At 34.6% G+C, this 25,711-nt stretch overlaps 3 protein-coding genes across 4 annotated transcripts in view; all 3 read right to left on the bottom strand.

Annotated features, from left to right (window-relative positions):
• Window positions 1–24,814, bottom strand: part of LOC117327482 (sentrin-specific protease 6-like) — a 42,773-nt gene extending 17,959 nt beyond the window's left edge. For both annotated transcript variants that reach the window (XM_033884491.1, XM_033884492.1), the window contains exons 1-6: window positions 24,726–24,814; window positions 21,105–21,339; window positions 19,355–20,832; window positions 9,427–9,547; window positions 1,511–1,588; window positions 696–766 (exon numbers count right to left, since the gene is read on the bottom strand). In XM_033884491.1, coding sequence (XP_033740382.1) covers window positions 696–766; window positions 1,511–1,588; window positions 9,427–9,547; window positions 19,355–20,832; window positions 21,105–21,339; window positions 24,726–24,741 — 1,999 coding nt within the window. In that variant the 5' untranslated portion in view covers window positions 24,742–24,814. The remainder of the gene's footprint in view (window positions 1–695; window positions 767–1,510; window positions 1,589–9,426; window positions 9,548–19,354; window positions 20,833–21,104; window positions 21,340–24,725) is intronic.
• Window positions 8,261–9,271, bottom strand: LOC117327485. The gene is made up of 2 exons (XM_033884495.1): window positions 8,901–9,271; window positions 8,261–8,745 (listed from the first exon to the last, which is right to left on the bottom strand). The coding sequence occupies exons 1-2, from the start codon at window positions 9,079–9,081 to the stop codon at window positions 8,501–8,503; spliced, it is 426 nt and encodes a 141-aa protein (XP_033740386.1). The 5' UTR covers window positions 9,082–9,271; the 3' UTR covers window positions 8,261–8,500.
• LOC117327484 lies at window positions 22,918–23,900 on the bottom strand. The gene is made up of 2 exons (XM_033884494.1): window positions 23,558–23,900; window positions 22,918–23,402 (listed from the first exon to the last, which is right to left on the bottom strand). The coding sequence occupies exons 1-2, from the start codon at window positions 23,736–23,738 to the stop codon at window positions 23,158–23,160; spliced, it is 426 nt and encodes a 141-aa protein (XP_033740385.1). The 5' UTR covers window positions 23,739–23,900; the 3' UTR covers window positions 22,918–23,157.
• Window positions 24,815–25,711: the final 897 nt, after the last annotated feature.

The raw sequence follows: 25,711 nt of genomic DNA, 5'->3' as shown, positions 1-25,711 counted from the left end.
CTATTTTGCAATATCTGACTTGTATTTTCCAAAAGTTTATAGAGAATACATGATGTCATCCTGTCATCAGGAAATAATTTAGCCACAGTCAGATAACCAAGATAAAGTTGTGAAGTATTCAGATATAACTACAATGAACCTAAAACTGTTAGAGATGTCCATTATAGTAATATATGTAATAGATGATTTATTTATTTTCACAATCACATGAAAAAGAACATGTTTGCATAAAATGTTAAATTTGCAGTTTCTTGATGGTTCAGCAGTTAATATCCCTTTTCATACTAGAAATTTGTCAATATGCTATATTTTTTGTACAACACTGAAGCATCTTAGATTGCTCTATATACAAAGCCTTTAGTTATTAACCTGTATCATAAGGCAATTAAATATTAATTAATACATGTGTGAAACAGCAAAGAAATCCAAGAGGCAACTCAAATACAACAGTGCAAAAACCTCAACAAGCAAAATCTGTTATTAAAAGGTAGGTGCATACTAATATCATTCTAAGTATATATTGAAGTGTTGACCTCACATGTTTACAGAGGAATCACTGTCCATAGCAATACTGGCCTTCCAACCAAAAACAGTGGTTTAAAAGTCCACATTCTATCAGGATTGGTTTAACATTTGTAGGTGGTTTAGGATCTAAATAAGCACAAATTCAGAGTTTTTCTGATGACTGCACTTACCTCGAGAATTTTCTGCATCATGGTCATATCTTGTTCCCGGTGATGGCGTATGTATTGGATGTATTGGAGGTCTGATAACATACAAATTGTGTATACCTTATCACAGAACAAAATCTAAAAAGAGATTCTTAGAAATGCTGAATATACATAAAGGATGAGATTCCATTTTATAGGAGATTTTATGAAACAAGCCTTATGATTTTTTATTTCTGTGAGGCAGTCCGACTTGGCAGGCAATAATAGGATAACTTTGAGATGAGATTCATAAAATCTCACGAAATGAAGACAAATTTACTATACTTTATATCACATAACTCACAAAACTGAAATGAAGACAAATTTACTATACTTTATATCACATAACTCACAAAACTTTTAACAGGTTTCATAGTTAAAATGTGGAGGGCTTAATCAAACGGAGACAGCCATTTTGTTGTGCCATTATACATAATGTCACAATAACTTTCTGACCAGCACAGCTACTGAAAAACGCTCCAGGGTATATTACACTAGTGACATATACAAAAATATTACATGGGTAAATTCTATGGACATCAGGCCAATTATTCATCAATCTATATTCATTGAAAGGAAATGGTAGTCTTGTGTGTTCAGTATTACAGAGCATATATCAACTATTTCTTAAATATGAATTCTTCCTTTTTTTCATCCATCTCATTAATGAACCCATACATATATTATCAACAGATACATATGTTAAGTTAAAGGAAATCTGATAAAAAAATACAATGGTTTTAACAGAAATGCTAAGGTCAGAATAAGTGTCTAAAGATAACATGATTTTGAAATCATACCTTCCAAGATATCTGTCTGCAGGATCACTTGCATGAAGGAATGTGCGACCATTGGGTAATATTGTGTCCGAGTTCTTACTAAAATCACAAGATAATAAACATCTCTGCATACAAATGAAATATGGACAGCTTAGAAACATCTTTTGAATATCATAAGAATCATAAAATTTATAGGTATGAATAATATGTTGAACATTTATATTATCACCTTTTTAAATTATTGATGGTCACAATCTCTGGCTCTACAAAATGTTTGAGGGAATACTGAATAGTCAACAGTTTAAATTTATTTTCAATGATTTCATTTTGGCTCCCGAAATGGTAAATATACCGGCATATATATATCTATTGATGGCCAATTAATCATCATGACATCATTCAAACTTCCAAGCGCATTAATTTATAATGCATATTTGATGACTACATGTATATTATCAAACTCAATGCAAAAGTGAAGGTTATAAATAGTAACGGATGATTATCCATAATTATTTATAAAACCAACACATCACTTTGATACCCTGAAGTTGTCATGTGATGTACTAAAGTCAACAGATACATGGTTACATCAAGTTTACTGTATGCAGTTGAACCCACTGAATTTGAAATCGGATATATTAAAATATTATTTAATTAAATATTTACATTTGTCTGGCATTGTCATGCTCACTATATAGTCTATTTGAGAGCTCTGGCATTGATGTACGTTTAAATGCCATCCATCACGCGCTACACTTATCAGCGTATTAATACAACACAAACCGGAACTACAATATCAAGGATAATTAAGTTTAACGACTAATTATTTTGTCTACATTATTTGTTATAAAAATATGCCATTTGTGCATTGCGCTGATAATAAAATGATTAATAGAATTGAGTTTTTTTTTTTTTTATTTTCCATGTACTATTTTGTTTGCCAAAAAGCATGCGACCATTTTCCGTCTGTTCCAACAACTGACAAAAAATCTGCTGACTGTTGGTAAGGCGGGAATTATGAATTTTAAATATGAATTATAGCATTTAAAAAATAAATCAAAGTACTGAAAGTACTGTAGGAGGCGTTAGTCAGATGTAAAAGGAGATATTTGAAATAAAGCAAGAATACAAATTAAACTGATATCAACATGACTAAACATTTCCACTTAAGTGTGTCAAACCAACCGGACATAATGGTTTTCACAGTCCTGATGAATGTAATGGTTTAGACTGTTCCGATATACATAATGGTTTTAACCATCTTAAAGTTTCAAACCTACTTCTAAAAGTAGTTAAACATTTCTTATTTCAATCAAACCTTTACTTAAGAAGTCAAACATTTTAAATTTTTTCAAATCAACTTCTACTTAGGTACATGTCATTAACATTCATACTTTAAACCATCTTTTATATTTAAGTAGTTCAAAATTTGCATTTATGTGTTTAAAACAAACTTATATTTTATAGGCCTGGGTATTAGAAATGTCGAAACAATATGATATGCATTTCGATAAGTTATAACAATACACGATATGTATTGAAAATACAGGGAGTGTCTGCTACTTTTTTTGTTGAAAGTGTGCAATATCTTTCAATATCTTGTAAACAAAATTGTTTATTCCTTTCTATTTTGATCTTAGAATAATATCAAAATTAGATTGACGGCTTTTAAAAGTTATTACACTTTTTTTTCAACAAAGACCTCATTTGTTAAGGACAATTATTTTAAAATTAGATATCAATTCCATCTATTTTAATAGATCCAATGTCAATATTAACAATAAACTGTGATTTGTGATTTGTTGCTTTTTAATTTACCACCAAGATGTAGATAATAGCCTAGTAGCTATAGGTACTGTATATAAATATACAGCGTTTTACATGCAAAATATTGAAGAAAACTTTCATATTTGATATCAATTCAATATGATTGTATAAGTCCCTTGGGGTGGGGAAAGAACCCTGGGCCTATTTTTACATCAGGATTGTGTTCATCTCTTGGTCAATTTGGCTTAATTGACATAAATAACTTCTTCTCTGAAACTAAGCAATCGATATAGCTCATACTTGACTGGTAGCATCATTTTGGGTAGGGATTCAAAATTGTAAAAATGGTGGGGTTGACCCCTGGGGGGGGCAGGGTCAAAAGGGGTCAATTGGTTTCTCTGAAACTAAGTTATGGATATAACTCACATTGGTGTGGTAGCAATCCCTATGGGGTTGTACCCAAAGTCAATTTCATTTCATGGATTAATTGCACAATTTGGTATAAAACCTACATTTGCATGGTAGCATGGTTATGGGGTGGGTATTCAAAATTGTACGAATGTTGGGGTTAACCTCCCGGGGGCTGAAGGATGGGACCAAAATAGGTCAATTTCGCTCAATTGACATTTTTAGAATAACAATAAACCAATGTACATGTACCCATATAAAATGCTTATGATATATTGACATAGAAATACCAGCGACAAATTAACTTAAGCATCATTCTTGTTTCATATCTCATAAAACCAGGTGAGCGATACAGGCCCTCTGGGCCTCTTGTTTTATCTGTGAAACCATTCAGATCCCAACTCAATAATCTTGCTGGACACCCCTTTTGAGCCAACAATTGAATTGCAATTTATGGATAATTTTTAATTTTGGCAAGAAAACATTCTTTAAAGGGCATGTCTGCATCATTTTTAATAATTTGCCCTTGAAACTTCGCACACACCTTCATAAGAGCCGGTTCTTTAAAATGTGAATGAAGGTCATGGTCAGAGAGATAAACTCAATATTTGTAGCCAGTCACACATGTTACATGTATCTGTTTGCCAAATATCCAGCCTTCATGTGTATGTGCAGTTTTGGGTCATTTTTTCATTTTGGTAGGAATTTCTTTTTAAAAGTGCCATATCTGCGTCATTTTGATTATTTGACCTTGATACATTGCACACACCTTTAAAAGGGCCGATTCTTTAAAATGTGACCCAAATTAATAATTTTGAAAGAACTTTGAATTTGTTTCATCATTTGACCCCCGTGACCTTGAATGAAGGTCAAGGTCAAATATAAGTATAACATTTGTAGCCAGCCATACGTTATCGATGCACCAAACATCAAGCCTTCATGTGTATATAGATAAAAGAGCAGAAACCTTTATTCTGCAATTTTGGATTATTTTTTAATTTTGGCTGGAGAAAATAGCTTTATGATTCTTTTCCAAGTGCCATATCTTTCTGCCTTATTTTTATCTGATGACAATAAAATATGCACATTCTGTTTCAGTGGACTATGTTCTTTCATATGAAATGAAAAAAATAATCAATTTGAGATTTTTATTTTTGACATTCGAACCCATAACAAGTCGTTGGCCTTGACATTCTCTGACAATATGTCATTGAGAAAAGTTTGCCCCAACCACGTGCTAACCAATTTCCAATGAAAATGAAACAAATTATGCTAAAATATGTGTGATGAGTTTCCTATATAAACTATAGTAAAATGTATCCTCTCCCCAGGGAGAATGCGACACATAGGGGGCCATGAAATTAACAATTTTGATAAAACAGCTTAAGAACCTTTTGTACACCATTCTGCGATATCTTGGTCTTAAGAAGAAGACCGACGCATGACGACAGATCAAATTATAATGGTGTATATTATGAGCTGAATGTCAAAGGATTGTAAACTCTGTACAAATTGTATTATATTATCAGGCAGTCAGCCTAAATGTATGTTTCATATCTACCATATTAGAAGTTTGAGGTTTTGTACGATATATATATACTTAATTTTTACACATACATTAAATGAGTTAGCTACTTTCATAAATTAAGATGTTTTTTCTAGAGTTTACTAGGCCGGATGAAATATGATCATGAGCAATCAGTATGGTCAATATGAGATTTGATAAAATGCCTCTCGTAGGTCAACCACTCATGATCACTCAACTTCTTTTTGTAGGAGTCAATATTATATGTACGAGAATTAAACTCTCGCGATGTCTGTTGCACATAAGTACAAAGAAATACATTATCACTTAAGCCGAAAAAATTCACACTTAAGTAGCAATAACACATAATAGTCGAAAACCCAATATATGTGATCAGTGATAAGAAACAGTACTTATAAGCATTTTTGGCAATTTATCCTGAAACAGCTATAGCCTTCCATATTTGACATCCCACAGATTGTTGCTTGTATATATATATAGTTTTAAAGGTCAACATTGGAAAAAACCTAAATGGTTATACATAAATTCATAATAAATAGAATTATTGACAAACAAGTTTCATTTATTTTCACACTTTCTGGAGACCAATAAGGAGATTGATGATTATTTTAAGGGATATGTTCGCGACATGAAAATCAAACATTTTTAATTAAATTTCAAAAGCAAATATAGATTTATTTTGAAAGTTATGAGGAATATTGATATTTGAGAAAGTCTTATATTATATGGATTTGATATCGATTGCCAATAGATATACATGTATTTATCATTTTACATGAAAACAACAAAAAGTTATATTACATGAAAACAACAAAAAGTTGTACTAATAGGTTAAATGCAATTGGTATACATTTTGTTAATCTACAATTAGTTTGTATTGTTTAAATATTTTATGTAATACAAACATTTCACAGCTTGGTGCATACAAATGTATATATATATTACATGAAAACATTTGAAAAGGTTGAATCGTGAGCTGAATAATATATAAATAAGACAAGCTGGTTCAATAATAATTTAGCATTTTCATATATATTACGAGCGCGAGTAGCTACTGCAGTAAACCTTATCACAGAAATCCAAATTCTGTATATTGTCTCTGTCGGGGAAAGTACAGCACAAATGACCACCACGACAGATATGTGCGAGTTTTCTTAGTTTAAAAAAAATAAACGATCGAATTCAATCACGCCATCACGTAGGTCTACCGATTCATGGATTTGAAACACAGGGACTTCGATCAGTTATCGCAGTAATCCGAAGGGTTCTGGGGTTGATATCGCCTTAAAGCTGATTAAAGTTTGCATATAGTATATAGCAAGATCGTCAGAAAATTCGGACTATAATCGCAGTAGATATTGTGATTTTGTGGTCTGGCCAGGCTTGAACAACTTATCGTAAACAGTTTCGTCCTAAATAAACAAACACTTATTTCAGTGAGTCAACAAACAGATTTAAACTTTATAAGCAACTTGCCTTTAATTCATGTTGATAGATATTAATTTCTAGCGACAAACATCATTTTGATGCTTCGTGTGAAGCCCGTGTCCACGTGCTTCCATTTTGACAGAGTGCTCGCTCACGTAAACAGACGGAACACGTGATCGCTAAATATCGGACTAAATCTCATAAAATCTCGTGAACAAACTACCAAGTTGTAAACAAAAGAAATCTTGTTAGCCAAAACCTGGAGGGTATTATGAAAATCAGGAATTTGTTTGCGCTTGGTTGTTATGCCATCCTTATTTCTAGTAGTTAAACAAGTGTCCTTCTGTAAGGTAACGTCAGAATCTCGCAGTTATCTCCCTTCAAACAGTATTTTCAATATAGATTTGCAAAAATCGATGCAGGTGTAGATATTTACAAGACATTATTCTTATTGTTTATTCAAAATAATTCCTGTAATGTTCAAAACATTATCAGCATAGTTAATACATTTCTGTGCACATCTACTTTGAATAACGGACTACAATGACGTGCCTCATACTTGGAACTAATTATAAGCGAATCATTACCCCTAGTTACAGAAATTACCACCAGAGGTCTCAAATTCCGGGCTTCCGCCGAAGAGAAATTTATACTGAATATACCTTTTTTCATGTAATAGCACTTTATTTGTAGTCTTGATAGTTTTCATAAATGTATATATAGTTCAACTACATCATATATGTACCGAAAGAAACTACAAAATGAACTGTGAAAGGAAACATAACGAAAATGAAAGTGAGAGATTGTGACGTCACAACTCGTAGGTGATTGTAATATGGCAGGCGTAAACGCCTCCATAAAAAGCAAAAGGAATGTAAATATAAGCGTTGAACTGTTTTTGTATGATATTTATGATCAATTTGAATGCCAGAGCTTTGCAAGCAAACAAATCATAATGTGCTAACGCATATTATGTTGTTTGCAAAATTTGCAGTTTACTCATGAAAAAATCTTTCCCAATTCACCAATTTTCTTCCCAAAATGAGACCAAAAGGCCCTTTCAATTTCCCAAACCTCGGAAATCTGTTTATTTGAAATAACGCTTCATTTGAAAGGAAACCATTGTCCCCGGCAACGCTAAAGCATTGTTTATATATCATTTAATTTGAATATCATCACGACTGGCCTTGATGACTGGCCTTTAGTGTTGGGAAATCGGTTGAAAATAATAATCGATCATCGGTTGGAATCGGATACCCTATTCGATCCGATAATCGGTGAAATAATCGGTTTACTTTTCCAATGCATTTATAACTTTAATATCTTTAAAATTCCATTGAATATTAGTAACTTAGCATGGAAATAAACTGTTTTCAGTTATCTGCCTTTGTTTACTTTATTTTGTGTTGTATGTGTACTGTATGCTTCACCCCCCTCTGTAGTATGTGAAACATAATAAAGTCTCTAATATGTTAATGCCACTTTATGAATCACTTAACCAGTTCCTTTAAGCACTATAGAAAAGGGGTGTTCCAACTTGATATGTTTTTGGGATTTGAGGATTTCTCAAAATAATTTTAATTACTAGATCATGAGGACACATCAATCACAAAAAGCTACAATCAAGAAAAACAATATTTTTATTAACAATGAAAACAGCTTAATTGAGCTATTAAACTGATAAACAATAACAATTTAGTATTTATAACAGAGCAATAACTAAACATTCTTGACTAGACAATTGACAGTTTTTGACATTTTTGACACACCATTTTTTTGACTAGAAAATAATAGTAAACATTTATTGAACATGTATACGAACAAGGGTGAAAAACTCACAAATGCAAATACAATACATGCACTCAGATCTCCCTGGAAATTATTGTTTTTAATGTCTGTTGATATATTGCATCATCGACCCGTCCTCTCCGTTCTTGACTCAATACAGTATTTGATCCTGATACAACATCACATCTTTTGACAAATGCAGCCGATATTGTTGGTTGAACTAATTTTGTTTCAACTTTGTCTGATCGCGATTGTGTGGAATTTCCCGACGGTAATTTGTGTTCCCCGTCAATATGGGCTCTGAAATTCGTAGTATTTCCTGAAAACGACGGAAGAAAACATTAAGTTGATACTTGTTCAAAGATAATAAATATACAACTGACAAGCGTTCTAAACGGCTGATACAATTTTGAGTTTACAAATGAAACACATGTTACGTCTGCCGTACGAGTTTGTTAGCTTGGTAGAACTTACCTGTATTTCTGTAAATCTTGCGGCATAGACGGCAAACAGCTTGCGTTGTATCCAAATTCTTTTTTGATGGTGGTTCATTATCATTAATTTTATAAAATCCGAAGAATTTCCAAACATCTGATTTCGTTATGGAGCCTGGGTTTGGGTATATTTCCCTTAGATTTTCTTCAGCGGCCGCCATCTTTGTACATTGTTTGACGGGCGCGTTCGATTACATATACCGAGGTTCGTTCGTTTCGGTACCTTTTTATATTTGCCGATGATCGATTGTTGATGTTTGCCATCGATCATCGGCATCGAGATGCTATAAACGATCGCTAATCGATCTTTACCGATCATCGTCCCAACACTACTGGCCGTCACGGTATATTGAAAACCAGTTAATTTGAAGTAATTTTTTCCATTCCTCGAGGATTTCAATATAGCTGGGTTTGACTGTTTATCTTTCTGATTCATGATCATGTCAAGACGGGATAATACATATATATTATAATGGCTACAAACCATTACAAATTAAAACTGTTACCTTGGCCTGCCCACTCTCCTTTTCACGACCATATTGAGACCAGTAGCATTGCCTTTAAGTACCTTCTCTCCATTACCATCACCGGCTCCACCTCCACTCAGATGGTTGAGGTCGCTGGTCGCTATACACAGGCAAATAAAGCAAACCACTTACAATACAAAAGATGAGTTTATTAGCAAGTCATGAGTAGAGGAAATGTAAATAAATCATTGCACTTCATGAACTTCTTAGAGATTATGCGTGGGTGAGACTTTTAGCATAAAGATATTGTAGCCATTGCGATTATTTACATATGCCGCACTAAAAGGGATATCTTGGATATGTTTATATTTTGGTTTATTTGACACCTGAGGCTGAATGAGCCAATATCAAACACACCAAAATTTCACGAAAAAATCGTCACAACAATGTCCGGATTTTAGCAAGCGTCTTTCCATTCATTTACTATGTACCCGTTACCAACATCTGCGAGCTGTGTCAATGTGTGTTGGAATATCATTTCTGGGTAAAAACGTGTCAATAAAGGTATGTTTTCATCTAAATTTGTCATAAAATTCACGTTGTTTTCATATTCATTTTTAAATTAGCTGTGTTCATGGGTAAGTCATGTCTCCATTGATCGACTAACATTTTACAAGGTGTAGTATCTTGATGAAAATGTGGACATAAGAACAGCAAGTTTTTTAAATGAACTTTTTAACTATATATATATATATATTAATGCAGGAAAAAAACTACACTCAATATGGACTTTATATAATAGCTGCATTAGAGTTATTGAGACACTTTATTTTCATAAGGATCTGGAATCGGAAATTTGATATGAAGCCTAGCATAGCGTATCAACGAAAAAACAGTTCAATTACATAACTACAGGTAAACGCCAAAATTTAATACACATAATGGTAAACGCCAAAATTTGATGCACCAATATTTAACCATCCTGATTCCTATTTTGACCAAAAAACAACAAATTTTGGCAATGCCAAAATATCCCAAAGTACAGTAATGAAATCAGTCATGAAATTATTTCCAGAAGTGAGTTCAGCTTGAAACTGAAAAGTAGTATAACTTTATAATTCTAGATCTGTTAGGACATCTAGATATGCAGACTAAAGCTAATTAAATGTTCCTTCAATGACACAAATGATCAAAATCAAAAACATTTTAACAAAGTTATGAAGCCCCAAGCAAGAATCTGAATTTACATGTCTTCATATTGGTATCATACACTGGTAACCCTAAAACCTTGAATTTACTCGCGCGAGTTTGAATTTTTCAGTGAAAGTGAGCGTTTTCAACGTGGCGTGAGTATTTTAAGTGTAATTGAGTATTCTCAGTGTGTCGTTTTTAAATTCAGTATGCCGTTTTTAAATTCAGAGTGCCGTAGATCGTTACGCATCAGCGCACTCGACAAGTAGTATAGGATTACCTGTACCGATCGATCGATGAAACGTCCAACACCGCGCGCGACCTCGTGTATCGTACGGTAGAAATACGTGTTCTTGCAAACGGGAAATATTACTGGAAGCAACATTTATTGCTCTCGGATTTGGACGTTATTCTTTACCCCAGATCAATCGTTATCTATTGTAATTACGCCTGTAATTAACCACAACCCACCTATTCCGTTTACTTGCTCCGAGATCGACTGATATTGTCGTGATATTTGATGTACTTGTTTTCGGTAATACGGCGGTGGTGTTGTCAAAAAAATACCCATGTTATGATTTACCCCGTATAATGTGAAGTGTTCATATGAGAAAGTGTATTGAAGCAATAAACCGGTTACGTTGACTACTGTACATCGTATTTTGTTATTTATTTATAATACTTGACCCGGGCGGGATCCATATGTAATCACTGTGTATTAACTGTGTCAATCTTCCTGTTTCAGATATATCCATGACTGAGAAGTATCGCCGTTGCTGTATTACGTGTTCAAGAAACCGTCAACACATGTGATGATTGATAAACATGTTAAATGATACAATTAAATTGTTAAATCGCCAGTATATTGCATTTTGTTATTTATACTTACCCGGGACGTATCGGAGATGACGTACGTACAGTAGCAGGTAAAGTATTCAACGTTTATATTAACTGTTTCAATCTTCTTTTTCAGGTATTCCATGACCCAGGTAGAATGACGTTGTTCATCATATTTTCAAGTGGGTTCGAGGATAGAAACCTACATCTCATTTATCAATAAAATAGTCATCAGTATTATAATCTATATGCAGTTATATTCATTAGCTTACCTGAAGCAGATCGACGATCCTATCCATTACTTGGTAACGGGTGTCTTCAGGTAAGATATATCCTATCACAACACACTGCGTTTAACAGCTATTAAAGCAAAACCCTTCCATTTGTTGTATATGCTATCAAACAATATATTTGCTATCAGTGATCCCATGTGTGCACGTTGTTGTTTTTTTTGTAAAAAAAAATGTACAAGGGGTCCGCGCGTTAAAAATGACGAATTCACAACTTTAAAACTAGTTTGATATATTAATTATTTCTTAGACCCTTTTATGTCCGATAAAAATATAGCCTGTCAAATTGTATTGCAGTATTTCAAAGTAAGAGCCTGTAAACAAATTGTGTATCATGACACGAGATCCGTATTAAATAATAAAAAAGGTCGATTAATATTTACTGAAATAAATGGTGATAATTCGTGTCGTTTGTAAATGCAGGGACCGTGATACCATACTCCTACATTTGTGTAACCACGGACAGAGCAATTAAAAATCTTAAGTTCCTGATATCTAACATAAAAAGGCCGCTGATTTTATTTTGTATCCGACCTTATTGGACTGATACCAGTGTGATTAGAACCAACTTCTTGGGATCTAGATAAACTCTACCCTACCGCATTGTCCCGACAGTAAACGACCAATACCTCTCAAAACGGCCCTTTTCAGGGCCGACTTCTGTTCATGAAACGCAAAAAAAAAAAAAAAAAAAAATGAAAATGCACAACTCAAATCTATAGAACTAATATTTCAAAAAGCAAATCGTACGTATTACGTAGTTTCACTCGGGCAACAAACGGTCATTTTTGTACACGTGTTGTTGCAGCAGTACAAGATGGAGAATATAACATTTGGTATTAAATTTACTTTATTTTTTATGTTTCTGGTAGCAACAGGATATTTTATATTAGAATAGAAATAAGCAAACTGATGATGTGTGACAAACAGCACGACACTTACTTTGCTAGTTACGTGACTCCGCCTATTGATAGATTTCGTCACCTGTCACCGTCTTCCAATGAACACAAGTAGGCGGAGACGCGGGTTAGTTGACAGGTAGACAGGCGCCAAAGTTATATAAACTAATCCAATTAGACTACACCGCAGGTGGGCGGAGTCACGGATAGATGATCTGTCATGTCAGATGATCACTTGTCTCAATGATTGTTACATTCAATATTAATGCATTAATTGATCACTTAGAAATTGTATGTATGTATTCATGGTTATGATGAATAATGAGTGTTTGTAAGTATTTATTTTTCAGGTTTCAAATTTGAAATTCTGTAATTAACATATCCCACGGACGGTGAAGTGATCTCCAAGGCTGGATTCAGTATCAAAATACATCGATACTCGTCCGATTGCAATAAAATGTTGCACGATGTTAGATATAAGTACAATTTGTATGTTGCAGAAAAAAAAATAAACAAAACATATTAATGAACGAATTCCTTGGCGTGTAAAAGTCACTGGACACCGATATATGTATTTAATTCTATACAATTTTTCATTAAAAGGACGTCAATTTCATTTGAATAATTTTTGTAAGATGGGTACGACTTCGCCTATTTCTCTGGGTACGAGTCCGCCAATTTTAGGTACGATTCCGCCAATTTAGGGTACGAGCTTCTATGAAACATACAGATACATTTACTAGCACCGTGCCAGAAGTGTAATTTTCTTTTTTATACATTTTCCACCTTTTATTTAGTGTTAACTTTTATTCTTTCATACAGACAAGACAAAATACAACAAATATCGCTTCAAGACTGAACAGGATATGGACTGTACCTTTACTGAGGAACGATAACGTTTCAGAAAATATATCAAGTACAATGAATATAACTCTTGTTGCATCAATAATTTATTCTATTGCGCGATAGTTTCAAAATATGGACGATGTATACCATTTCACTGCCTAAATCTTCTGCTGGATTTTATATATACAAAATGAATAAATGTACTTTGTATCTATTGTGATTGTTACCATGCCGCTAACGATTGCTCTTTCTCAATGTTAATAAAATGAAAATATAAATTTTCAAATCTATCATATAGCAATTAAAAAAAAAAGAAAAAGACTTTCCGTAAATACAGCATCCAGATGTGAAAAATTTAGAGGATATTGTTTACACTGACTCTATCTTTGTCTCTATGTTCAATAATTAAAAGCTATTGACGCTATTAGCTTTATTATTATCTAATGATTAAGAAATGATTAACGATGATTAGTGTATTGTTGCAAGATATACAACGAGGACGAGGATATTTTGCAATTAAATTAATAACTCTGCAGAGGATATTTTGCAATTAAACTAATAACTCTGCTTATAACATTAATGTATTACAATGGCCTTACAGACATAAGGGCGTGATATTCTGCAAAGGTAAGTGTGTTTACTCGTGTAACATACAGGTTACGGTATAGTGTACAGGTGACCGCTCCAGCGTCTGACCGGGTCCACCCAGCCAAACTCGGTCAGTCGTCACTGATGTGTGTTTGTGTCCATGTTTCTGGTAACATATAGGTTATGGTACATGTATTTTACAGGTCTTCTAGAAGAACTCGCGCAGTGGGAAGTTCGGTTAGGGGATAAACTTCACTGTTTAAAATGATAATCTCAAAGAAAACAGTAACCACATGTGTCCATGTAATTAACAATGGGTGACTGGACAGGTGTAAAAGAAGACTGGCACTTTCGGAGTGAAACGGAGAAAAGTAACTCTTAATGATGATAATTGCTGTATATTTAAGGAAATCCAAAGGAAGAACGCTGTTATTTTTTTTATATAGTTTGCATTATTATCGTATTTTCTTTCTCTGTATACCTTTTTTGGTAAAGGTGTTGAGATGAGATGAATCGGGATAAGTACAAACTCACACATATGTTATCCTCATATAAAAGTGCTACCGAAACCAGGGACATATAATTTTCTATTATAACAGGCCATTTATAACATGTAACATCTTACTATTTTGTTTATTATAACGAGCCGTATACAACATGTAACATCTTACTAATTTTCTTTTATAACGGGCCAAATACAACGTGTATCCTCTTGCTAATTTTCTATGATTACGGGTCATTAACATTAAAAATTGAATAATTTTCTATTTCAACGGGTCGTTGTAGCACTTGTTCATGAAAAATTAGTAACTCCCAGACAGGATTCATAGAGTAAATTTTCAACATCGTGGTTATGTGAATGAGCCAAATTTTTGGTTAATTATTCTATAGGCAAACTTTTGAGATACGAATTTGTTTTGCTTGTAGGGAAAACGAAACTCACTGAATTCCAAAAATATATCTTCGGAACTTTTTTGAAGTGCATGGAAACCTCACGTGTGAACTCACAAGTAATTATCGGCATGTGCCGATTAGAACCTGAACGCCAGAAATCACAGACACCTGTGGTGCAGTGACAGGTGTTATAAGCTTGTGGACCGTAATTTCTCACCTGGTAATTGTTTAGCGGTATACTAACCAACCCAAACTTGAGGATTCGTAATTCTCCGAACATGCTGGTATATTTTTTCTAATTCCTGTTTTAAGAGAAGACATGACTTGCGACACACGAATGGAAAGTAAAACACAAGGATCTCAATCACTTCACGATAATTACACAATTACTAAAAGAAAAGAAAGATAAATAAATGAAAAAACGAAATAAAAGGAAAAATACACTTTAACCATTGCGAGTTTAATAATTTTAGTATTAATTATGATTAGTCACGATGAACTAAATTGTATGTTTTTTATCACACGAAAAAACGGAACTAAAATTATGGTTTTAACAAGTCTCTGTGATATGTACCTGTACGTATTGACCAATACTATTATAATTGTTGCCAAGCACTTTTATATAATTTCACTTTCAACGATCGTATATAAATTATATCTTTCTCAAGCATTTAATCGTCGGTAATCCCTGGGACCATGACATGTAACATAAGGGATAAGATCTGTATGATTATAAGCAAGTTGTAGGCTCAAACACTGGTTTTCATACGGAAGAGATACTAGTCTGTTGTAGATCATGATGAATCTATATAAAATATAACTTTCTGAATTAGGTGTCCTTCATGACTAAAAGCGGGTTTTGCATAGATTATAATGCCTAAGTTTACAGTATGTGTGTATCGTCTCACAAACCAGAATATCCAGAACTGTTGTATTTTAAAATGACACATTATTTTATTTAGATAATGTTGATGCCGTGTTCCTTTTTATAGTAATGAGTAAGACATAACCAATATACATTTATTTATGATTGACCGATTATCAGATCGTGTATAACATCTGTATTTCCCTGGTATAACACATCAGTCTGTGTTACCCAAACGGTCATTTCAGAGTCCATTTCACAACAAATTAATCTCTTAAAAGCTCAAATTGATATTGTTGGATTCCAAGTTCTTGTCAGCAATATTCACCAAATTCATCAACCCTAAATCTCGTATCCAGATCATATGTGAAAAGAGAATAAAATGAAGTTGAATTTGAATCTTCAGACTGGTCTGTGTTACTACTGTCCACGCTGTCTATACTGCAGGCCACCATTTCAGTTACTCCGTTAAACCTGTACATCAATCAATCAAACAAAAAACGATGGTCTATTATAATCTGAAATTCTAATCTGAAAGCAGCGCACACGATGTTTTGTCAGTGAACATATTAAATAAAACAGTCAATTGGTCATATATCTATAAGCCTGATCGTCAGAAGAATTGATCTCGTAGCATTACAGCAGTGCTGCTACTGAAACATGTGCACAACATGTGTGTAAGGCTACCTCACGAAAAGTGGGTCCACACACCAAAAGTTAACTGACCCCGTCAGGCACAAGCTTTTCACCGAAGACCTCATCCCCGGGGCATTAATTAGAATATAATTAGCGGCAGTATACCGAACTCGATGAATTTCGTAAATACCTGTTTACCTGGGAAGTGTCCAGTTGACCTGCTGACCTAGCGGTGTCCTGGGGCGTTGATTAATTAGTCGTTGACATGCCTGACTTGCCTATGATTTGTTGCATTGGCCAGTTTACCTGGGTATCTCACCTGTGCACAATATTATCGGTTTCATGAATAAAACAGATCACATGACACGTTAGTCTTTCTGTACAGACACTATGCAGACGAATCTGTAATGGTTTACTTGAGTAATTAATAGCCGTGGATATCGATATTATAAAAACATGTCAAAGTTATTATCAAAACACATGTCACCAAAGTTAAGTTCTTTATTACTTTAAGCCTTTCGGCTCATCCGTAGACATGTGAATATACCTAATATAACAAAAGCATTGATTACTTTCGCACCACACCCACACCGACAAAAGACCTGTCCAAGGTACCAGGCAGTCTTCATCCAGGCCGGAGAGAATGATGTAATGGACAGTACATCGGCTGAAATCAAAACAACCACCATTCGAATCTATGACGTTTTGATTGCCCAGGGAGTTAACCAAGTATGTTTCCACGTCATGATCGGACCTTCAACAAACGGGTTATTACACACCTGACTCTAAAGATGGAATTTGCCTTCTCCAACAGCGGATACTGCAGTAACAATGGAAGGAAGATAGAAGTCAGTCGCTTTGATTCGTCTATAGCTACACTATAATGACGGCCCTTTTCAGGACCACCAAAAACACTCGAAAAACATCCAGCACTCGAATTTATGCAATAAAAACAACTATTATATATTTATTGCAAATGTTTATATATATAAAAACAATATATCAATTACCGAGTCGGTATCTATAATTGGGATAATTACGTCCACACATTACAGTTTCTGTAATGGCCGCCTTCCATAACATGATGCGCAGGGATTCGAAATTCTATCAATACTCAAGGTTCATATTTGAAATTTCTTAAAACGTATGAGTTTTCTTCTGCTTGGGGATATAATGAAATATATGAGATATGTTCAGTGGCAAATGTTGTTGTGAACGTGAATTTTGGCGACTTTGAAAATTGACATAAATTCCACACATAGTTTCTGTAATAGCCGCCTTCCATAACATGATGCGCGGGGTTCGAAATTCTATCAATACTCGAGGTTCATATTTGAAATTTGTTTAAACGTCTGAATTTTCTTCTGCTTGAGAGTATAATGAAAATCAAGTATGTAACTGTTGTATTTGTACTTATATTTGGGAACGTTATTTCAACACTGAAGCTCGTACTTTGGAACGACTTCCTAAAAACAGGTTGTTGTGTCAAATTCGAATAATTCAAAGTTGTGATAAACGTTGTCCCGAATCCCTTTTGCCAACACCAAATCTTGATATTCTATATAAAAAGTGTTGCGTTGACAATTAAATACAAGTCCCCGTGGGGTTTACACAGGTCGACAAAGAGACACGACCGCCCATCTTACAAATTCCATGGTACGATTAAATACATTGGATACAAAATATCCGGGTTAGTAGTTGGACACTTATTTCTTTGTATATATATTGTTTGATAACATATACAACAAATGGAAGGGTTTTGCTTTAATAGCTGTTAAACGCAGTGTGTTGATAGGATATATCTTACCTGAAGACACCCGTTAATGGATAGGATCGTCGATCTGCTCCAGGTAAGCTAATGAATATAACTGCATATAGATATACTGCTGATGACTATTTTATTGATTAATGAGATGTACGTTTCTATTCTCGAACCCACTTGAAAATATGATGAAGAACAACGTCATTCTACCTGGGTCATGGAATACCTGAAAGAGAAGATTGAAACAGTTAATATAAACGTTGAATACTTTACCTGCTACTGTACGTACGTCATCTCCGATACGTCCCGGGTAAGTATAAATAACAAAATGCAATATACTGGCGATATAACAATTTAATTGTATCATTAAACATGTTTATCAATCATCACATGTGGTGACGGTTTCTTGAACACGTAATACAGCAACGGCGATACTTCTCAGTTATGGATATCTGAAACAGGAAGATTGACACAGTTAATACACAGTGATTGCATATGGATCCCGCCCGGGTCAAGTATTATAAATAAATAACAAAATACGATGTACAGTAGTCAACGTAACCGGTTTATTGCTTCAATACACTTTCTCATATGAACACTTCACATTATACGGGGTAAATCATAACATGGGTATTTTTTGGCAACACCACCGCCGTATTACCGAAAACAAGTACATCAAATATCACGACAATATCAGTCGATCTCGGAGCAAGTAAACGGAATAGGTGGGTTGTGATTAATTACAGGCGTAATTACAATATATAACGATTGATCAGGGGTAAAGAATAATGTCCAAATCCGAGAGCAATAAATGTTGCTTCCAGTAATATTTCCCGTTTGCAAGAACACGTATTTCTACCGTACGATACACGAGGTCGCGCGCGGTGTTGGACGTTTCATCGATCGATCGGTACAGGTAATCCTATACTACTTGTCGAGTGCGCTGATGCGTAACGATCCACGGCACTCTGAATTTAAAAACGGCATACTGAATTTAAAAACGACACACTGAGAATACTCAATTATACTTAAAATACTCACGCCACGTTGAAAACGCTCACTTTCACTGAAAAATTCAAACTCGCGCGAGTAAATTCAAGGTTTTAGGGTTACCAGTGATATATTTTCTGATTAACTGGGCACTTTTGATCATACTTACCCTCTATAAACATTGAACCATCCCATATCATGGTCTTTTGGACTCCATTTCCATGATCTATGATGTAATGTTGGCCTGCTTTTAAATTATTGGTAATCTCGGCAGTTAGCAGATTGGCAGGAATATTACAGCTACTGGAATCACTTGTGCCGCTACTCTGTGACAAGTTCTGTTTAGATACACTGTCTTCACTGTTGACCATAATTTCATTCTTTTGGGATTCTTCATCAGTACACACTGCTGCACAAGTTTTCACATCAGGTATTGCATTTGAAGCAACCATTGTAGGAACTGTCATTCCTGTCTCTTGTCCAAAACTGGAGACTTTTATAGTTTGTTCAGCACTATTAGCCTGCTGTACATTACCTGCTGGACTGTATCCCTGTATGACAGGATGATAGGGGATTTTGACAACCTTTGAAATACTCACAGGGCTGCTTTTCTGTCCTCCGTGTGATGCATCCTTTGCTGGAGATTTATTGCTAGTTGTTACTGTATACACTGGACTTCCTGTTGACAGACCCTCCACTCGGATTATTTTCTTATCTGTTGTCGACAGAAGAGCAGACCTTAGCGCTGAACTAGGCTTTAATGCATCATTAACAAGTTTTTCTTTGTTATTAACCTGATGGACAATCGTGTAAGTCGCACTAGAAGTAGCAGGTGCACATGTAATTATGCTGCCAGTATGACTTTCACTGTTTTTCACACTTGGAGTCACTGCAGATTCTGTGCCTTTTTGAATAGCATAGTCATGATCGAACATCGGCTGCAAGTTTCCATCGGAATCAATGATGACATCACCTGTATCATTTAGTTGTGGATTTGAGTTCTGAAGTGAAGTGACAATGCTGTTAGTTCCACTGAATGCGGATGAAGATGCAAGTAAAGTCCCTGTTCCGGTAGTAAAATTCTGTTTGATCTTTGGAATGGTATAACCAGCAAAAGAGCCTGCAGTGGGACCGCCTGAACTCTGTAACAGTATGTTCCCTGCCCTAGGTCTTTGTTGTGTCGGAGTGGGAGCGATGACCTTATATGTTCCTTCCGGAGTACCACCTATAATTGTTCTAGCCCTGCCCCGACCTCTACCTCTGCCTCTTGGCCTACACCCACCTCTTCCCCTTGAACTCCCTCTACCCCTTGAACTAGTCTCTACTGGAACTATTCCTCGTCCTGCTCCAATGCTGGAGTTAGGAGTGCCTGCAAGACGTACAATATCATGCAATAAAGTTTTTGATTGCTCTGTTTTCTGATCAACTCTATAGACAGTGTTTGTGTTTGGAGATGTGCATATTTGTGATCCTCCAGAACTGGTTACAATTACAATTCGGTTTTGGCTTAGGGAGTAGTAGGCTTGGTGGGCACCTTCTGTCGATCCTAAATTCACAGTTGTAGTAGACCCAGGTGTGGTGTATATGGGAGATTGTTCTGGCACTAAGGAGTTTGGTACAGCAGGCTCAGTGTTTACTTCAACACTTCTGAAAAAAAAATCAGAACATTTGTCTCAGGTGAACTAAAAACATCCACATGAAAAATTACCATTGGTCAGAAATACAACTAATACTGATAAAAAATCATGTTCATCCTGTGCACAACTGGGAAAAGGAGTTAACTTTTGGGGATTTTGGAATTATGTGATATGCATCAAATTAAAGTTTGCCACACTTGCACTGTGGAATACATGAAGAGGATAAATGCACTAATTTATCATAATGTGAAAATGGGAAATTCTGAAATAGTTCCTACTTACTCAGCTGGTGCATTTAACTCTATAGGTACAGGTGCTGTCTCAATGAACTGTGAACTATACTGGTTGACAGATGGATCAAATTGTTCTATTTGTTCTGTGACCACGTTTCCTGTCATTGATGTTGGCCAAATGTTGATGTCTATCACTTCCTGTGCAGTGTCCGAGGATAGGCTATTATTGAACATATTAGCATTACTCCATCCTTGGTCTGGCTTTTGTTCCTCATTTGCAAGCGCTGTGAAAAAAATTCTCAATCTTAACATTATACTATACATGTATGTAAACTTTTTATATGAAGCCCAAAAAAACTACCCTGCAGTCACTGATGAAGCAAACAAAATACACGTTCACACCTAATTTCATCAAAAACATACATCTAAATTGCTACCAACCAGAAATCAGAAAATGGCAACCTTTTTCTAAATTATGAAATGTAAGTCGCAGTCGTTTTTATAGTGTCATAGAGTACATATCAAATTTCAAATTGGACAATATCTAAATTTTGACATATAAGAAGCCAGCAAATGTCAGCCATTTTGTCCAATCAGCACACGGATGACTTATCTGAATACCAATTGTCATCAAAATCAGGCAATATTCAATCAATCATAAACCATGATATGAAAACATTTTGTAAATAATCATTGCAGGGCATCCAGTAGGATTAAAATCTCATCAAGAGACAGTGACTCTCAGCTCCTGAATCCTGAGAATCCAATCAAAATCCTATAGTGGTTAAAATATGAAATTTGGTGGCCATTTTGTCAAAATCAGAAAATGGATATCAGCATTACATTCCTGGCATCACATACGTTTACCTAAATAATGATTCCCGTCAACATTGGAAAATATTTCTCTGAAAATACATCTCAAAATTAAGTTACCTCTCAGTATGTGTAACTCAGTAACTCAATCATTACTCAACTGATAATCTCTACTACCGAATTTATCCTCAAATAAGCTCCCTCCCCTAAAGTTCTGTTTTATATTCAGGGAAGGCATATCTGTGATAGATCTGTCATACTCTACACTTTCAGTTTTCTCTTATTGTGCAAAAATTCTTCTTTGGAATTAACAAGTTATTTCACCTTAACATATATATCAATGAAAAAAAAAGTTGATTGTTGGATATTTATTAACATTTTGATTAAAAACCAATTACAAAATACCTAGAATTTCTAAAACCTGGGGTTATTAAAGCAATATTTAAAAAAAAACACCTACAGTTTTAAACAATATAATTACAGAGACATGGGAAAAAATAACTTGCATAAATCTACAAGTACTGGAATGTGAATAACAGCCATCACTATACCATGTGCACAAAGTTAACTGTCACATTAAATTAAAGACTTCATCCCTGAGGTATTAGTTAATTACCAACAGCCGATTGTAGTGTTGGGAAATCGGTTGAAAATAATAATCGATCATCGGTTGGAATCGGATACCCTATTCGATCCGATAATCGGTGAAATAATCGGTTTACTTTTCCAATGCATTTATAACTTTAATATCTTTAAAATTCCATTGAATATTAGTAACTTAGCATGGAAATAAACTGTTTTCAGTTATCTGCCTTTGTTTACTTTATTTTGTGTTGTATGTGTACTGTATGCTTCACCCCCCTCTGTAGTATGTGAAACATAATAAAGTCTCTAATATGTTAATGCCACTTTATGAATCACTTAACCAGTTCCTTTAAGCACTATAGAAAAGGGGTGTTCCAACTTGATATGTTTTTGGGATTTGAGGATTTCTCAAAATAATTTTAATTACTAGATCATGAGGACACATCAATCACAAAAAGCTACAATCAAGAAAAACAATATTTTTATTAACAATGAAAACAGCTTAATTGAGCTATTAAACTGATAAACAATAACAATTTAGTATTTATAACAGAGCAATAACTAAACATTCTTGACTAGACAATTGACAGTTTTTGACATTTTTGACACACCATTTTTTTGACTAGAAAATAATAGTAAACATTTATTGAACATGTATACGAACAAGGGTGAAAAACTCACAAATGCAAATACAATACATGCACTCAGATCTCCCTGGAAATTATTGTTTTTAATGTCTGTTGATATATTGCATCATCGACCCGTCCTCTCCGTTCTTGACTCAATACAGTATTTGATCCTGATACAACATCACATCTTTTGACAAATGCAGCCGATATTGTTGGTTGAACTAATTTTGTTTCAACTTTGTCTGATCGCGATTGTGTGGAATTTCCCGACGGTAATTTGTGTTCCCCGTCAATATGGGCTCTGAAATTCGTAGTATTTCCTGAAAACGACGGAAGAAAACATTAAGTTGATACTTGTTCAAAGATAATAAATATACAACTGACAAGCGTTCTAAACGGCTGATACAATTTTGAGTTTACAAATGAAACACATGTTACGTCTGCCGTACGAGTTTGTTAGCTTGGTAGAACTTACCTGTATTTCTGTAAATCTTGCGGCATAGACGGCAAACAGCTTGCGTTGTATCCAAATTCTTTTTTGATGGTGGTTCATTATCATTAATTTTATAAAATCCGAAGAATTTCCAAACATCTGATTTCGTTATGGAGCCTGGGTTTGGGTATATTTCCCTTAGATTTTCTTCAGCGGCCGCCATCTTTGTACATTGTTTGACGGGCGCGTTCGATTACATATACCGAGGTTCGTTCGTTTCGGTACCTTTTTATATTTGCCGATGATCGATTGTTGATGTTTGCCATCGATCATCGGCATCGAGATGCTATAAACGATCGCTAATCGATCTTTACCGATCATCGTCCCAACACTAGCCGATTGTAGTCCAATTGTCAAGCCTAGGTCACTTCAACTATGTACATCAGCGAGCCTGGCTCACATGTACAGTATACAACACTCCATCATTTTTTTTTCAGTCATAATTTAACCAACCTCCTGCAGCAAGTTGCAGGACTTGACTAGCTCTACTGCAGTTGGTAAACGTCTGTGGATGTACACTATCATTATCAGAAATAATGATGCATGTCAACAAAATTTGGTGTGACAGGTCATTCCAGTCTAACATGAACTTTTTTCTTTATCAATGAACAAAACATTAAGAATCGAATAGCACCAAATAATGTTGGTTTAGAACTTGAAAGCTTGTACAGTGCTAACAGGTGTGAAGTGTCCATGTGAAAGTCCTATACCTAGTTATATGTCTACCAGAAAGATACCACCTTTTATGGACAAATATTATATAGAATTTTGTATGTTTTCATTAATGACTGTCTTTGCTAGGCGGGCATTGTTAATTCTACAAAAATGTGTTCAAACGAGGAAAGTTCCCCAATGGCTTATTCAATGGGCATAAATCTCCAACCCCTCCAATAAACCACACGATGAAAGACATCGAAGTTTAAATAGATAGAAGAAGCAATATTTGCATTTAATTTCTCAAGGATATATTTCATTTTGCAATTACCAGTTAGTATTTCCAGAATTTCTGAAAATAAAATGGATCTGGTTTCATTGAGGAAAACACATGTGAACCGGGAACTTGTCTTCGTCACTTTAAATATTGAGGTTATAAACTTATTCATAGTCCATGCATTTCATTGTTTGTTCCTCTTCCTTTATATCTACTTACCAGAGAAAAGTGACATTATTTTCAACGCTTAATTCAAGAAAAGCTGACGAGCGCATAGTCAACAAGGACCAATCGAGCACCATTTTCTGCTAACTTGTGATGTCACTTCCGGTTTTGGTTAAATAGAGCCTACATCCAGACGGCTTTTCTAGATAAAACAATGTTTATGATTCACAAAGGAAGAATAAACCGTAACATTAATTTGAATTAAGATACAAGATTTACTAACCTGCTGTTTTAACAAGTTTTGATAAAATTAGTTAATTTGGGAAGATTTTCCCGCGTTGAAGGGAAATAACTCGTGTTGAAATACGTCACAACGTTGACTTGCAACCATTGGCTACATTTAGCGGTTCTAGTAGTAACAGACTGGTATAAGCCATAGGTTTGGGACATGGCATTAAAATTGATATATATCTATAAGGCATGTAGAATTTATATTTTCAAAAAATCATAAGGCTAAAATGATTTAGAGACGTCATGTATGTCCCTGATTATATAGATCTCCTAGTGACTATACTAATACATTCACACATATGTGATATATTTTATAAAGTCTCTGGTTTAATGTGTCACTTCAACAGAGATCCAATTAACAACTGAAATAGGATAAAACATGATATAATAAATTAATAACGATTCGTAGATTACACAAAATTATACCGCAAAATCAGAAATGACAACGATGATACGCACTCTGCAGCCGGATTTAGATCAACTTCAGAGGTGGTCGGTGATATTGGTTATTGACATTCCATCCCAACAAATGTAAATAAGGTACTCCACATTAAAGGATCTGGCCACCGTGAATACAAATTAAAAGGACGAAAACGGAGAACAAATCACATTGGAACATATTTTATTGGAAAAGGATTTGGACATATCAGTAGATGATAAATTGGACTTCCGTACGCATGCATTTGCAAAACGCTATACACGTATTACTCCCAACGCGTGTTGTTAACACTTAATAATTAACTAGTGGT

Source organism: Pecten maximus, chromosome 5 (genome assembly GCF_902652985.1).
Source record: "Pecten maximus chromosome 5, xPecMax1.1, whole genome shotgun sequence".
NCBI classification, from domain to species: Eukaryota; Metazoa; Mollusca; class Bivalvia; order Pectinida; family Pectinidae; genus Pecten; species Pecten maximus.
This window is presented reverse-complemented; position numbering and strand designations above follow the sequence as displayed.